The sequence below is a fragment of the Amphiura filiformis genome, chromosome 20, assembly GCF_039555335.1.
Source record: "Amphiura filiformis chromosome 20, Afil_fr2py, whole genome shotgun sequence".
NCBI classification, from domain to species: domain Eukaryota; kingdom Metazoa; phylum Echinodermata; class Ophiuroidea; order Amphilepidida; family Amphiuridae; genus Amphiura; species Amphiura filiformis.
Window position 1 is genome coordinate 55,947,157 of NC_092647.1, and position 17,675 is coordinate 55,964,831.

At 36.8% G+C, this 17,675-nt stretch overlaps 1 protein-coding gene across 1 annotated transcript in view; it reads right to left on the reverse strand.

Moving 5' to 3' along the window:
* The window catches only part of LOC140142055 (zinc transporter ZIP6-like), a 53,408-nt gene that overhangs the window by 17,476 nt on the left and 18,257 nt on the right, over positions 1-17,675 (reverse strand). The window contains exons 3-4 of the mRNA XM_072163992.1: positions 15,926-16,171; positions 6,080-6,209 (exon numbers count right to left, since the gene is read on the reverse strand). Of these exons, the coding sequence (XP_072020093.1) occupies positions 6,080-6,209; positions 15,926-16,171 (376 nt within the window). The remainder of the gene's footprint in view (positions 1-6,079; positions 6,210-15,925; positions 16,172-17,675) is intronic.

Below are 17,675 nucleotides of genomic sequence, written 5' to 3' on the forward strand. Positions count from 1 at the left end.
CTATAATAATTCTCCCATAGAACTCTATAGCTAATTACAGTGGCATACCCAGGCTGGTCCTACCCAGGGGCTGGAGAAAAGGTGAATTTGGCCACCCCCTTCAAAAGCCCGAAAAGGTTTCTTTTTTATTTTAATGGTTTAGTTTAGTTTAGTTTAATACCTTTATTGCACAAAATATCAAAAAGCGGTGTGTGGTGCAAAAGGGCATCCCGAACAGGCACGCAGAAAAAAGTGAAGAGCCCCCCAAAAAAAAAAAGGATAAGGCCAAAAAAAAAAGGTTCGTCTCAAAGCTTGCGCGCGCGTTTGTAAAATCCCACGATTTAACAAAAAACAAATGCGGAAATTTTTTTTATTTCAAAAAAAAAAATTAGTTTTTTCCAGAAAAAAATCAGCAAAAATCAGACTTTTTTCTCAAAATACCATGAAAAAAGTCGGAATAAAAAAATAAAATCGCATTTCGCATTTGTTTTTAAACTTCTCGTGAGCTTTGAGACAAACCTTTTTTTTTTTTGACCTAATAGGCACTAGTAAAAACAGAGAAAATAATATGCTTTTATAGGGATTTTCTGCAGTTGCATCAAATTCCTGCAGGGGTCAATAGTTGGCCTGATTATTTTAGTAGCCAATCAGATGAGCAATGTGCAGAAACTTTGCTGGCCATACCCCCTTCCCCCTCTCAAGTTGAACCAAATCCAACTCTCAGTGAAGTGAAGAAACATGCTCTGCAAAGAAAATTCCTTTGCGGAAGTCATAAAATGTTCCACAGAGATTTCTCTGGTAAATTCTTTAATAGCGTTAAGCTTCATGTTTGTTAACACAATACTGGTTCATTCCAGGAAGTGTTCAGACTGGCACTACCTCACAGGTAGCATTGTGTTAGCCTAACACAAACCATAGATTTTAATGCCCATCTGAACAAGCTTACTGTGATTTATAGGTGCAAGCTGTATACCCCTGGTCAAGGATGAGCGGATATGAACTTCCATGTTCCATGATTGCATTATCACTGATTATAATGTTTCCAGCTTCTGTTGGAATACCTAGGTGGATAAATTTCTGGATAAATTTACTACTACTACTAGTATACAAAACCAAGGTTCTATACTGCGCCAATAAAGTATCCTTACACTTAGAAAAATAATCACAATTTAAAAACTAAACAATATTGGGGTAAATTTTTTTTCAATAGATGCACTATCTACATTGTAATCCTGCACATTATGACACCACATTGAATCCAATGTGACCTCAAGAAGTAAAGTTACAAGCAATTGAATAGACGAAAGTCCAGTTTTAAAAGTGACAAACTGGCCTAGACAAGGCGCAAAGATTCCAACAAGCCGCAACAAAGACACAACACAGTTTCTTCAATGAAGTGTTATTTAAAGCAGTTTTTATTTCAGTTTTTACTTCTCTGTACTTTTCATAACTTTCATTTTATTTGTCAGTTCTTTTGTTGTTCCTTTTGTTTTAAATTAAAGCCAAACGCATAAATCAGTCATTCACCACTCTCAAACCAGATGTATAGTCTGTGGAGTTTTGAATAGGCCAGTTTGTCACTTTTAAAACTGGACCTTCGTCTAATCAAATGCTTGTAACTTTGCTTCTTGAAATCACATTGGATTCTATGTGGTGTCATAATGTGCAGGATTAGATAGTGCATCTGTTAAAAAAACAAATTTACCCCAATATTGTTCAGTTTAGAAATTGTGATTATTTTTCCAAGTGTAAGGATACTTTATTGGCGCAGTATAGTTCTGAAACACAGGACCATGGCAGATGAAACAGCTGCATAAAAACACAACTCAAACTTCTAAATCACTTTTGTGCTTTTATTAAAGTGGTGGGGAAAAGATCTTGATACAGTAATGCATGTATGTGCTTCTGATTTGCTTATTTAAACAGGTTTATACTAGTGACGTTTTCAAAAAACAACCGTCTGAACAAAATCATTCTGAAATACAACAAACATAGCCCAACCCTGCCAAAATAAGAACTGCTTGAAGGAAAACTTGTTGGCCACTGCCCAAAAGCTGCACTACATGTACATAATTTTATGTGATGAAACAAGTAGAAAGGAAGGATCATTAGTCGCTATTATATTTGCTAGAAAGTTACAAATTTATGACACAAATAAACCTTGTTCATACAGGCTTAGATTAACTTGATGTTAGGCTAACTAAGTGTATTAGCACCATCTTAGTTCCATCTCCAATTCTGAGGGAGCATACCCACCAACAATTTGACGATGTGCCCCCTCCCCCAGTGCTTTATCACTATTCTTCTCTTAATGTTGTTCTAACAGCCCCATGTAACACTGAAAACCTGAAATTTTGATCACATATGCTGAACTGATTTATTTGTTAGACAATTGTACTGATTTCTTAATTATAGAGGTATAAATTTATTGTGGTGGGCTATGTCTGCACATGGGAGTATTGGAAATCTTATGAAACACCCTGTCTGGTGTAGGTGCAGAGGAGATGTGAAAACAATTCCTGTAGTACCTTTAAAGCAATATCCTGTAATAGCAGATAATCATTTAGTCCTGGGTGATAAATACTGACATGGAAAATAAGATCAACACTTTTAGTACATCACTAGTGCACCTGCAGCTGTGAGAGCCCTGATGCTGTGAGAGCACTGGTTGACCTCAATTTTGTTTGCGCATATATATTCCCCTCGTATCGAGGATTCCACCCACCAAGTTTGAGCCCGAAAGGACAAAGTTTGAAATCCATGACCTTTGACCTCGGATGACCTCCATATGTTTTTCATGCTCCCCTCATACAAAGGTTTCGACCCACCAAGTTTGACCCCGATCGGACAAAGTTTGAAATTTGACCCCTCCGTAATGACCTTTGACCTCGATTTCATTTCGGGCATATATTACCTCCAGTATCAAGGATGCCACCCACCAAGTTTGGGCCCGATCGGACAAAGTTTCAAATTTTGACCTTTGACCTTGACCTCCGATGACCTTGAAAACTACCCGGTAAACAGCGCACGCCCGGTACCCATATGTCTGAAATATCAGAACCATGCGTCGAAGCGCGGCGAAACGCACAGCCGGACAGACACACAGACAGACAGACACACACACACACATCTAACGGCTATTATTTTAGTAGTATAGATGTTACAGGATAATGCTGAACATCAAGCGCACTGACCATGTTAGTAATGAAAGGATCTATACCATCACCAACACTGTGCCTCTTATCAACTCTGTCAAATCACGACAACTATGATTCCTGGGACATATCCTGAGGATGCAGGAAGATGAACCATGCAGAAGATATGCTCTCTACATCCCCACCTGAAAGACCTGGAAGGCCAAGAACATCCTACTTGTCTTATGTGCAAAAACTGTTGGGGACTTTGCCAACTTTTTACTGTCAGATGCCATTACCACTTCACCTTCAAATCATAGTACATGGAGTAACTTTGTAGTCACCTGCTTCGCAGCCAAATGAATTAATCATTTAACATAAACAGTCAGAATTAATAGGTAAATTTTCACGGGAAAATTTTCTGGACACGTGACACCCATGGGCGCAGACATATTAGCATTATGGAATGTGACCCCGAGCACAGCGGGTGTTCTTCCAATGTATTTGAATAGGAGGCAAAATAAGTTACTTGTCACAAGTTAATAATGTTATGGTAAGAGTTTCCGTGAGATAAATATTTTTTCCGTAGATAGATATTTTTGAAATTACGTTTTGATGATATTGTGAAAAAATTAAGATAACATAATATTCAATAAATTTGCAATGCACAAATTTCTATCAAAATGCGGTCAAAAATACTATTCCAATTCAAAATTACTAAGACTTGAATAGCAAGGTCACCGCCGGGGTCAGAGATCAGGCTCGAGGTTACACTCACATTGATACGCATTGGTCACGTGTCCAGAAAATTTTCCCGTGAAAATTTACCTATTAATGTTGACTGATAAAAGGCAAAATTATGATGTAATAATCCTAATTTCTCAACAGGTTCTGCTGTAGTGCTGCCACATATAGGAGACCATTATAATAAGTGATGCCTGCCACATGGGACTCTGTGCAAATCTTATTATAAAATGGATCAAGTTTGAACTATGAGTAAGGTAAAGAAAGTCCTTTTTAGAGGGCTTCTGAAAAGGACTTAGCCCTCTGAAAAGGACTTCTCTTGGGAAAGATCAAACCTTACTCAGATCAAACATTATGTTAACCGACCTAGAGTACCAAGTGTAATTTCAAGTTTGTACTATTTAATTTACTTAAAAAATGAAGCTGATACTGTTTTGGCAACCAATGCAGATTTTAAAATCTAAATCTTTCTCATCATCTTGCTGTGAAAAACTCCACGAGAGTGATTTTCAAAACTTTCAAAGATGATAGCTAAATTTATTCATTAAGCCAAAACATTATCTATAGGAATGTTACATATAAAGCAAAACAAAATGGGAACCCCAAAATAAAATGATAATAAAAGTACTTGTTTCTCAAATATGAACAGGTTGAATGTACTTCTCAACCTATTAAGTAATAAGTTGAGAGTACTTTGGCATGCATGTTACTGATCAAAATCTACCAACCAACAGCAAAATATTTTACAAAAGATGTTTTATACTCAAAAATAGCAAATGTTTCAAAACATTCACATTTTGTATAAATTTCAACATCTGACAAACATTTAAACAAATATGTATTCAGACAATATTGACATCTTGGTTTTGAAAATTTGCCAACACAGCAAAAAGGTAATTTGGAGCTGCAACTTGTTACACTTTATTGCATCACATAATGTGTCATATATTAACACATGGCAAAGTAAGAATTTGTAGAAAGTACCCATAAAAGAATAAAAGATTTCAGTTTTATGTACCAATAAAATCGCTTTTTTGTTATTTTCATAGCAGCAAAATAAAATTGATGAAAATTTTTTGTTCCACATGTTTTATGGTGTACACACTATTATTTACGATGCAATTTTTATGGCTTCATATCAGTGGCTCAACCCCAACCCAACCCATAAACCATTTAACTACCATTCATAGATACTATTATAGGCAAACTATTTAAATTCTCGATCATGAGAACCAAGTTGGGTACACACAGATATTTGCGTCAAACATACTACGCAAAGACCACACGCCTACGGAGCAATCACAGCTTTCGAGAATTTACCAATTACGGTCTTCGAATACGGTCGCTGCTAGGCAAGGTCGAGATTCGGTCATGTAGGTCTCACAATCATGTTATTCCATGAGAAGTATGCTGACGCAACAGTACACAGAAGGTACATCTTCTCATGATCCAGAATTAGATATTTTACCTGTGCAATTGTAGTTACCCTGCTTGTTCACAAAATACAGGAAAATATCTACAGTCTTTTGCTATATTCCATGATACAGCATCACACCATTGAATTCCATCTACAAGCATATATGCCTCTAAATGAGGTGTTTTTTTTAAAGAAACAGACGAAAGGCAGACGTACACGATCCACTAAAACATTATTTGGAATTTGAGCAACTATATTACTGGTACAGTTGTTTTTACAAACATGTATTATTGTAAGCCTAATCTATTGTAATGTTTGTGTGGAGGGTGTTGGTCTTTCATCTACCTTGTTTGTAGATGAAAGTCTTGTTCTGTGAGAGTAAGCAGCGGTAACAATGAATTCCTTATCTGGTCCAGTGTGGTGAAAGATTTTAGTTTGGCAATCTTACTGAAAGTAGTCCCCTGTTATAATAGTCCTTGCTGATAATAACAGTACATACATGCCACATGTGAAATACTTCTGTGTGTTACTATATCATACTGGCATATTTTTCCAAGGGATAATCACCATTATGGAGACGAAAGAGGGCCGATTACTGATGTTTAAAAAGTTAAATGTTAACTCACTTGAGAGCATTTATATTCATTAATCCATGCATAACTGGATCCCTCGCTGGAAGCCAGAACAATGAGGTCCCTCGCTGGAAGCCACACAAGGGAACAAAAACAATGAGGTCCCTCGCTGGAAGCCACAAGGGAACAACAAGAACAATGAGGTTTGTTCCTTGATTGGCCACATTACTTACCTATCTGTGCAGCAGCTGTTGGGTCAGCCAGTATGGATAACCTATCAGTTGCATTGCTATGATTACATAATTTGGCTCCTACATTCTCCCTTGGCTTCAGTTGTGTGTAGTTGGACCCATTATCACCAGGCTGAAGAAGAAAATAAATTGATGAGATTCATTAGGATCATTCAAAAGCCAATTAAAAAAATAAGTTCTAAAAATTATGAGCCTAGCGGAAAAAATTATATTTACTGATGGCAGTCGTGATTTTCAGCAAACCCGGTTGGGAAGTCTTCCTAATCATGTGTGTTACCTGTCTGTGAATGGAGTTTATTTTTCAGACTTCGAGGAGACGAGGACTGTCAATTTTTAATGATTTACCATAAAATTTGTATTATATCGCGAATTTTAAAAAAAATCTGAATTATTTGATATCAGAAGGACATTCCTCATATCCAGAATACAATTTGATGTGGCTCACAAAAAATACTTTGCAAACGTCTCTATCCGAGCCCTTAAATGCCATATTTATATGTGAATTTGGAATGCCTTCTGCACCATTCTGTCACATCTTTTAATGGTCCCAAATTTCAAATTAGCTGCTTTGAACTGGAAACACTAAAAGAATGCCTGTTTATCTTGTTACAATACAAAAATGCAATATCAAACTCAATTACTTGTGCAACACTAGTAATAAACTGACTTAATGAAAAAAAAAAAAAGAGCGCAAACAACGGAGGACCATTTCTATCAATATTATCATCTCTCAGTAGTCTTATAAATTTACACACGCTAATAACAACCGACACATCTCAGGTAATAATTACTAATTCTGACAATTATCCCGACTGAGTAAGACACATCTTTGTTGACGGTACTCGACTCACGTAATTTATAACCAATATGCACCTGAATTGACTATTTGTCACTGACCATTAGCGGTTTTTGGAATGATGGATAGAAACATGATATTGGATTCCGAGACAAAATGCATCAGTTAGTGTACGATTTCAAGTTGAATCCAATGATATAGTAAAGTAATAGAACCTTGGTCAGTCAATACAAAATGTATTTTCCTACACTTCTGGGATTTCATTTTGATTTTCGGTCTGTTACAGTGCGAGTATTTTATTCTGGGAATGTAAAATCTACGTGCAGGTCCGTGCATATGCATATGCATGTGTTGTGGTGTGTGTACCACGAGGAATCCAGATGTTTATGATTTCAATCCAGATGTTTATGACGGCTTAGTTAGTCAATACAAATTAATTCTTTTACCCTTCCAGTGTTTCTCGTGGGTTGTGGTTGGAAAAATTTATCCTATGAATGAAGGGGTTAGGTTGCAAGAGTAAATTTCATCATGCATATTGAATTTTTACAAGCAAGTTAATTCTCACTTATTTTTTTATTCTTTTACTGCCCAATGGTGCCTTTAAATTTATATTGTCCTCATGAGGGTCTTAGGCTACATGCACAGAGAGAAAAAACAACTCATCACACAGCCAATTTTTGCTACCACCCAATTTACTTTTATTTTTTGCAGGAATAGCTGAAACGGTCAGAGAGCACCACACTGATGCACGGACATGTAGGAGTATCTACAGAGATTTCCCATTGATGGGAACAAAAAGGTGGGAACGGATTCTGGACATATTATTTGATGATTTGGATGGTGGATCCCACCTGGGGCAACACACCTCCAAATATTTCCCGAACACGACCATTGAAACTAACAAAAAAGAAAGGTCCAGACCCTGATCCCCTGAAAAACATGCCGCACCCGGCTGATCACACGACTACAAGGTATCTTGCCAGCCCACCCCACATCCGGAACAGGGACTGCACATAGACCTGGCCAGCTACCCCCAAACACCACTGGTCTGGGGACGACCCACCGAACACTCCCCCAGCTACAAAACTGGGAGGGTTGGGTGGGATTTTCAAACGAACCTGTCGACCGCTACAGCCGAAAAAGTGAAAAAGGAAGCAAGGGGAAAACCCACGAAAAAACCCAGACACGCACTAACAAGAGATTCAGATTCAGATTCAGATTAAATTTATTTCAAATTCGTGGCCCGTAGGCCAAATTACATGAAATATTACATTTGCATTGTTTACATTAAAAGACATAAAAAAAAACACATATAAAATATACATGAAAATACCATAAAATTACTCAAAGAAATTAATTGCACTTGTTGAGGCAAAATCTCACACTCACACAGCTCACACACCCCTATATCTCCACACACACCTTACATACACCCACACCCAAACTATCAGCCCTCCATATACACAAACCCCACACACCACAGATGCTCTAAAGAATTTAATTTTATAAAGCAGTAATTACTAAATAACATAAGAAAATATTGCACATAAATTGGACCAGCCAAATTATAAGGAACAAATTGAATACATCAAGATAAAAATGCTGTCATAAAATCACAGTTAAAACACACCAGCTGAATATGAACATAATGAGATGCACTAATTAAGTAGATGAGTGAGATAGGGTATTGAGCTGTTCCCATATCTTTTTGTTTTGGTTCTGGGGACCTGATACTTATTGCACTGTCTAAGGGTCATATTGTGGGTCCTCATATTGTGTGGAAACCATTCTGAGTACCTATCAGATTCGACACATTTTTGAGCAAACTGTGTACAGAGATGTAGTCTTCTATCATTCAAGGTTTGGAGTTCCAACTGATCAAGGGAATCTGTGTAGGATGAGTAATTAGCACCAAGGATCCGATTGGTCCGAGCCTGGCAAGGTCGTAAGGCAGCCAACCAAGGGAAAATGAGTCCCGCCGCAGTTACTACCTCACAAGGGTGACATTACTGATATGGCTTGAGCTGGGGCAATTAATACAAACTGCCTTACTCCCCGAACAGCAAGAAAAAACCCAGCCAAAACAAAACCAAACAGGAGACCCTGTGACTGACAAAAACGCTTTTGAATAGACAAGCTATTAAAAAACGCACTTAACTAAATTTGACCATTTTTCAAATCATGGTTCTGCCAGTGATGTCTGAATTAATAACCCATTTACTTGAAGCATCAAGGTGACAGGTTCCTGACTGGGAGAGGCCTCGTGCCCCTACTACCTTCTGGTTCTGACAGAACAAAATGCACAACAAAATAATGCGCACACACAAATTGTAGAGCTCTTCCCACATTTTCATCTTTCCACTCTACTTAATGCTCTGTGTGCTAGCCATAGGCTTCAACATTAAAAAGTTGTGTGTTTTAAGATATTTTCTCAAAATAGCAAGAGCTATCTTAAGAACCACTGAACCAATACTAGGCTTGTTTGAACTCATTTTAAAGTATTTTACATGCTGATTTTAACTATGGTCATGAAAATATACAATTCAGAAATTTTTGCATTTTTTAAGGAAATGTGAACTTGTCGTCTGCAGTCTACACCTGCATGGAGATGGTTAATAGTGGAAAGCTAAGAGCATTGTAAAATATCATAATGAACAAATTGGCTATTAAGCTTATTAAATTCTTTTTTTAAATGATCATGCAGCTAAAACACCCACTATAAAATTGAGCAATTTGATTGATGCCCATGTAATGTATGAATAATGACCGCTAAACGTCAATCGACATAATTATCGTCATTCATAAAATGAAAGAAGAACCCATCATCAGGGGAAACGGTATACAGTCTATGAAATATATCCATCACAATTATTCAGAGAATGAGTGACTAATGGGGAATTATCGCATATGTTGGTGATTAACCTTTACAACTTATGGTCAAATTAATTTTGAAAAATTGTCATTTATCATATTCCAGCCATTACTTGATGATGACCGATGACCACTGGTTCTACCACTTTTCAGGAATTTCTAAAATTAGCAAAGTCCAATGAACTTTTTAGAGTTTGTATATATTACAGTGTTGAAAACCACTTCAATTATTTATTTACTTATTATCATCACTATCAACTATTATTAAATAAATTATTATCGTTTATCATATTCCAGCCATTACTTCCATGATGACCAATGGTTCTACCACTTTTCAGGACTTTCTAAAATTAGCAAAGTCCAATGAACTTTTTAGAGTTTGTATATATATTACAGTGTTGAAAACCACTTCAATATTTATTTTCTTATTATCATCACTATCAACTATTATTATCATAATATTATTAAATAAATTATTATCGTTTATCTATTAATACACAGATATGAAATGTGCAATTTTTCTGGATCTACTATCCAGAAGATAAATATTATCTCCCTTCTTGCAGTTGGGTGGCCAATAAACTTGCTGTGTGTGAATTTTTTTAGGATTGTCTCTTTCCACTTTCTATTGGTACTACCCTGGGTTTGTCATTGGGTAGGGGCAGTAATTCTTCCATCTACCCAATCTTCCACATTGGGTAGGGGCAGTAATTCTTCCATCTTCCACTCCCAAAGCTTCCACCCCTATCAAAGCTGCTGGGCAGGGTTCAAATTTTGTTATATACAGTACTTAGGATACTCAAGCTTGATTCTTGCTATGCAAAGTAATTTGCACAAATAATTAGATTTACACACATTATCTGTGTAAAATTCCAAAAAATAGGAAAATCAACTTTCAGTCCAACAAATGTTCCTTCAAACGAGACTATTTATTTTGTGCTGAAGTACTAACCCTGTTTACCATGACCTGTTTGAATATTTTGTATCTAAAGGGGTAATGTTCCAAGGAATGCAAAATATAGAATAGCTAGTTCTTACATTCAATGATCAAAAAGTAGCAAGTAAAGAATATCATTTTAGAATATCATTTGACTACCTAAAAAAGTTGATATATCTTATGTAACTAAAATAGTCTCATTTCCTGGAGCCTTCTATATTGTGTTGAACAATAATTTCTTTTAAAATAACATAAAATCATCCCATTTTAATAATTACAAAGTTTTCAAGAAAATGTTTCCATCTAATGAAAAACACCCATGATTAATCATGGATACCAAATACGACTTTAATTCATCTTGACTAAGTGAAGATTCTACATGATCACTACAGCACGGCAAAATTTCTGGTCTTAAAGAAGACGTCACACGGTTGGGCGAATCTTGCCTTATCATATCAATGTATTCCATCCAATCAAGTAATTATTTATGTATGTATGATCTCTATTTACGTAAGTAGAATCGGTCTATGCCAGAGTGCATCATTTCTCATTTTGTTCATATCCTTCATCTTATTTATGTAATGAATGATGTCATTGTCATACACCTGTTATATTTTACCTTGTCTCAAGTTGGAGACAGTACATACTTCAAAGTACTTGTATTGATATATGCACCAATATATGCAACATATCTGGCTCAATTCACACAATTCACAACTACTATCTATCTGTGAAATATGCATTGACATCCTTTTCTTGTAATATCAACTGCTTGCTGTCATAATATGAAAATAACAGTATTACTTTTAAGTTATACTTTAAAAAGCTTCTAACCTGCATCTATTGTCTCATTTAACAAGGGTGATACAATAGTTTAACAATATCAAAAATAATGGTATTACAGTACAATATGAGATGACAGATACATGATACTTTTGTTCTTAATTAATTGTGTTGAATATATGAAGAGCTTATTTCCAAACCGTGTTAAGTCCACCCACCTTCAAAATTGAGATTTTGATGAAAATGGGTAGTGAGTAACTAGGGCTATCCAGCAATGTGTGTGTTTTTTCCCAAAATTAGTCAAGTCCCAAATATTGACACACAAAGTATCGATTTTTTTCCAAAACGTGTTAAGTCCAATCCAGTTTGGTAGCAAACTGTGTTAAATCCATTTAACAATGCCCTTGTGGGCAGCTTGTAGGCAAGTAGCACGGCATTGGGCTTCCAATAGTTAATCGCCCAAGTTCTGCATGATTGATAACATTGCCTTGCTTTGCGTCTTCGTTCTTGTTTGGTCCTGAGACTAGTATACCTGAATTTGGTCTGCATAAAAAGTTGTTGTTGTTGGTTTTTGTTTAAATAATTAGTAGGCCTAGTTTGTATGGGATTTCTTAAATATTTGATAGATACCTCCAGAAAGACATGAAAAGGGTGGGAAGGGGGAGAGGGAGAGGTTGTATGTGATGGTAGAATTTATGTTAGAGGAGTTAGTTTTTGATATTATTATTTTGTATGATTATCAAAATGTGCTACTAAACTCAAGGTATTATTTTAAAGTTAAAGGTATAAAAAAACTTAGGACTAAAAAGACTTAAAAACTTACGGCTGTCAATATGAGATTAGGGTAGCAGCTTGGAGGAGGGGGGAATTGTGATAACTGATAATGTAATAAAACAAGTGGGTATTTCGGGTCATCACGTATTGTCAGTGAAATGATGTTTATTCAATTCTGAGAAATGCAATACAACTCAGTTTTGAATTTTGAACTATTTTAAACATCAGGCATGAGAGTGAGGAATTTAAAAAAAGAGGAAAAATGGCGAACGGAGGGAGCGTAGCGACCGGAGTATCGCCCCTCACGGCGGGGGGTCCAGGGGCCCGCTTAAGGGCCCCTGGTGGGGTCCAGGGGCGAAGCCCCGGGGTCGAAGCCAGAGGGCTTCTACACTGTAAAAACCCTATTGAGGCCCTCTCAGGAGAGCAATTTTACAGGAAAAAAAGACACATAAATGAAGACAAAATGTTTAATTTGAATGAAAAAATAGCACTTTTTAGTACAATGTTACTGGTGCGCTACACCACATTTCGCCATAATTCATTCTAGAAACGCTTGCTGTTAGAATAAGAAAAATTTTAATGCTAAATTATTGCACATTCTAGGGAAGCGTGGTTACTGTTTTGAAATAACCGAGTGAGAGGGTTTTCAAGAAAATATTTTTCCTGTCAAAACTGAAGCATCCTCTGTATAAAAGAAAATATGAATATTAACTGCACATCATATATAACTATTCATGATACCCAATTGTGGCATATTTGAGGTCGTTTATGAAGCAGAGAATTTTATTTAAATTTTATATACGCCAAAATATTTTTTAATTGAGCAAGAATAAGGATAGAAAAAAGCGTTAAAAAATCTATGTATAAATAACATTAGACCCGCAAAAGATTACTGTTTCGCTTTTATGGTATTCTAATCTTTTATTTCCGAAGAAACATTTGGGGTCTAAAATGGATTTTTATGTAATTGATAAAAACATCGAACGTGTATACAAGAAAAATGGTAGGTTTTTCTCTATAGTATTTTACTGACCATGGAAATGTACTGAGACACAAGCACGTGTCAAAATCGATATAATGTATTGTCCATATAGACGCCCAGTTATCATGCTTATCGTTGATTTTTTTGTATAAAACACGCAGTTAACCACAATTGAGCGCTAATAATACACATAAATGTTTTTATTTGAAATATAATTCCAAAATATGGTACGCTTTCTGCCTTTGCTTGTCACGTGGTAGGCCTATGTTGAAGTTGCGATTATATCTTGAATAAGTTCCAAATGAATTCCAACAAGACAAGTAGCCGAGTGGTCTAAGGCGCTGATGGGTTTATAGTGTGTCCAAAGCAGTCCGCCGCCGTGAGTTCGAACTCCGCCTCCGCCAAACTTTAATGAAGTAAAATTAAAATTGAAATTTTACTTTTAAAAAATTTCATATTGGGGAAATGTGACTGGCAGAATTTATGTATGGCGTGGAGTGGTGTGCTGGTGCGCAAACCATTTGATGGATGGTTTGACCTGTGACCTCACCTAATTTGACCCCTAGATGACCTTTGACCTCAAGACCCTTCACCTCAGCCCTAGTCCCCCATCCACTGATCATTGTTACCAAGTTTGGTTTTAATTGGCATAGCCATAGCAAATGTATACATAAAAAAATGTGTTGCGTTTGGATGATACAGCGATTTGAAATTTCAACTGCCTATACTTTTACATGCGGGCGGCCATCTTAAATTGGCCATATTTACTTAACAACATGACCGATGAAGCCGATTCTTGGATATGTGATGCACAATTAAAATTCGATTATTTTTTGACCTTTGACCCCTACATACCCTTTGCCTATAACCCCAACTTAAATCAACCCTAGACTTTGGCACAACCATGTGAGAAACGAAATGAGGTATGTGCCTCCTAAATGATAGTCAACAAATTCAACAATACAATGAATGACATGCATGCATCAGTGCATGAAGATACAAAAAATGACAAAGAGTTTTAAGCTTACGGAAGAACAGTGTTACTCTTCCTCATCTTCAATATCTTCTTGTGGCTATCATTTCCCACGTGGTCAACTAGAGCCACGCGTCCCCTCATTGCGTATTTGATCTCCTTATCACAAACAATGCAGAAAGCAAAACCAGGTTTCTTGATCAATCTTATGCAATGCGACAACTTCTGCCCGGTTGCACTGTGTGTATGATCCAGCCATTCCCACCGCCATAAGTTCTTCACCAGTGGGTCTTTTCGATCTTCTTGAATAGCTAGCTTGCTTGCAGAAGTGCCCCTTTCTAGGAAATCACAATCCCTCGACGCCATACTAACTCTTTGGTAATGTTTTTAGTTCAAATATTTCGCTTTCGGACACGATTGTTTGATTTTATTCACCCGATCGCATCTCTTTACAGACGAAATTCATGACATGAACCATCTTTAAAAAAGTTTACTATCGTCGGGTCAAAGGTCTTTTGCTATATAGCCTCATCCCCAAGCTTGTGGGTAGCCCAAGTGCACGTATATGTTAATCTTTAGCGTCATCAAGAGTCTGATGGTGAGACTACTTTTGCTAATATTCGATTCCAGTCGTTTATCGCGAGTAAAACATGTACAATTCAGACGGGGATTTCCGCGATTTACCTAATACTTGAAAAACGCGGAAAGCAGTTATTCTCGCGGATTTGGGTCATTGAAAACGCGGAAAATCGCGGAAACGCGGAGATTTCTCATGCCTGAAACATCGAATTTTGGTAAAAAACGGTTGGGAGGAGGGGGTTGTAGATACAAGGTGTTTTGTGGCAAAATTGTGTTTTATAGTAGAGAGAATCACATTTTGTATGTTTTTAATAAATTTGTTATCTTTTAAGACTAGTTTGAGAAAAATATGGTTAGTTCTGTGTTACAGATGCTATGTTTTGTGTCAAAATGTGTTAAGTCCATGCCAGAAATTGCATTTTGTGTCAAAACGTGTTAAGTCCATGCTATTTTTAAAACAAATGAATTCATTAAAAAAAAATCAAAAGTCTCTAGATTTTAACTTAACATGTTTTTATGGTCCTATATATGTCACCTTCACTTCGCAGTAATTTGATAGAAATCGAACTTCATTTCATTGCCATAAAGAAAATTCCTGATTTTCTTCAAAGTGAATCTTGTGGACTTAACACGGTTTGGAAATAAGCTCTTCATATGTCAATATCAATAAAGATGGGTAGTTTGATAGTAACACACAATGCTATCTACCTCACATTGAGGCACATCACCCAAACATTCATATAGAGGTTATATCCACTTCACTCATGTGTGACTTCTAACAAAAGGCGCTGGTTCCCGTAGTATTCCTCATTCAAACCAATTCAATGCATGACCTCGGAGTTACCTGCATGACTTTGGCGGGCTATTTTGAAACAGTTATGGTTGCACATGCAGGTACTTCTTTTGAAAGTCCTAAACAAGGTATAGCAGTCGCTGATAGGATATGCAACTTATAGAACACGGATAACCTCTATTCCAAGCTCCATAGGATTAGCTCACAAAAGACTTATTGGGAGTTACCGAAAAGGTGAATGCAAATTATATTTATGCCTTGGAATATGATGGTGTTCTCTATTTCATAAATATTCATGGTAATGTAGAGATCAACCTTTTGCCAGATAGCAGATACATACCTTGTGTCTTTTCTGCCTACAACTGCGACATAGCTGCATGAGTTGTTCTATTATGAAGAAAGAGAAAATACCCATGAGAACCACCAGGCCTTTGATCACCACATTATTTTCCCAGTCAATTCCGGAAATTGCCATGCCTGAATCATGGTCGTGATGATCACTTGATGTAACTGGTTCACATCCTGGTATAGGGGTTGTAAGGATCATTGATTCTTCTAGATCTTTGTGACCATGAAAACCAAATGCCTGGATGAAATGATAGTAAGAAAATGATATAAGATTAAATATGATAATCAACTTTGGTAAAGAGCTACTCAGCTAATCACCAAATTAGCACTCTATGTATGTTATTTATTAGGATGAGGAGCTACGACTGTACACCTCTCTCACTGCAATAGATATGCTTTACATTTCCTTATCTTCCTCTCCTAATGTTACAATTGTTTAAAACTTATAAAGACAATTTTATCCAAACGGTTACCTTTCAGCACATCACATCAAAGCTCCCACTGGGTGCCCCATTCCTTTTTAAAGGAATTTTTTATTTGGCTATGTTGTGAAGTCAAACTGGACAGTTTCACAAGTGGAGCTATAGTATGTCTCCGTGAGAGTAATACCATGATGAATTTTGCAGTGGCAGATTCGCTAACCCAAATCCACAGGGTGTACAGACACGAGTAGAAAGGTGATTTGTTTGTACACTGGCAACACACCTGCACTGATTCGAATCTGCCACAGTGAATTCCAACACGGCGTTACTCTCAACTTGAGATACGAGACACGCTAGAATCAAAGGATGGGTGCTAAAATAGCGTTGTTTGTTTGTTTGTTTAACCAGTCGATCCAGGTGGACACACACTTGGGTCTAGATGGGACCAGGCTCAAGCAAAATGCTCAAGCAAAACTTAAAAGCTTATATACACATGCAGGATGGAGGGTATGAAGATAGAACTAGAAAGAAACAGACTAAAGAAAAAGAGCAAGGAGAAAAAGAAAGGCCATTCCCAACAAATCAATTGTACAATTTTGCTCTTAGCCCTTAGGTTGAAAAATAAGAAATTAGGAATTCTTATTCCATGCCCTGATACAAAGCTTTACAGTAATTCTTGTTCTGATTCAAGTAGTGAGTCAAGTAGCTAATCAGGAACCCATGTTCACATTCAGGCAATAACTTGGCAAAATAATTCTAAAGAATTGTGGCAGAGCATTTTGTGAACCTACAATGTATATGGTGCTTGACAATATGGTCCATTTACATGCGACACAATCCACTTGGAATATTATCTTATTTTGGAGAGCAAAAACAATATGCACTTTTCATATATGGGATGTAGCTTCGCCTGTCTTTTTATGGGGCACCTAGAACAACAAATCTTTGACAGCTATAACGGCACCAAACCAGAGTTCTTCCACAGATATATTGACGACTGCGTGGGCGCTTCATCATGTTCCAGTCAAGACTTAATTGAATTCATGAACTATGCCAACAACTTCCATCCAGCCATAGAGTTCACCTACGAGATATCCACCACTAGCCTACCATTCTTGGACATTCTCATATCAATTGACAAAGACCATCTTTCCACGTCTGTATACTACAAGCCTACAGATTCACACAGTTACCTCCAATATGAGTCCTGTCATCCTCCTGCTTGCAAGAATAGCATCCCGTACTCACAACTACTGCGCTTACGCCGCCTTTGTGATGATGACACTGACTTTGACAGCAAGGCCAATCAAATGACATCCT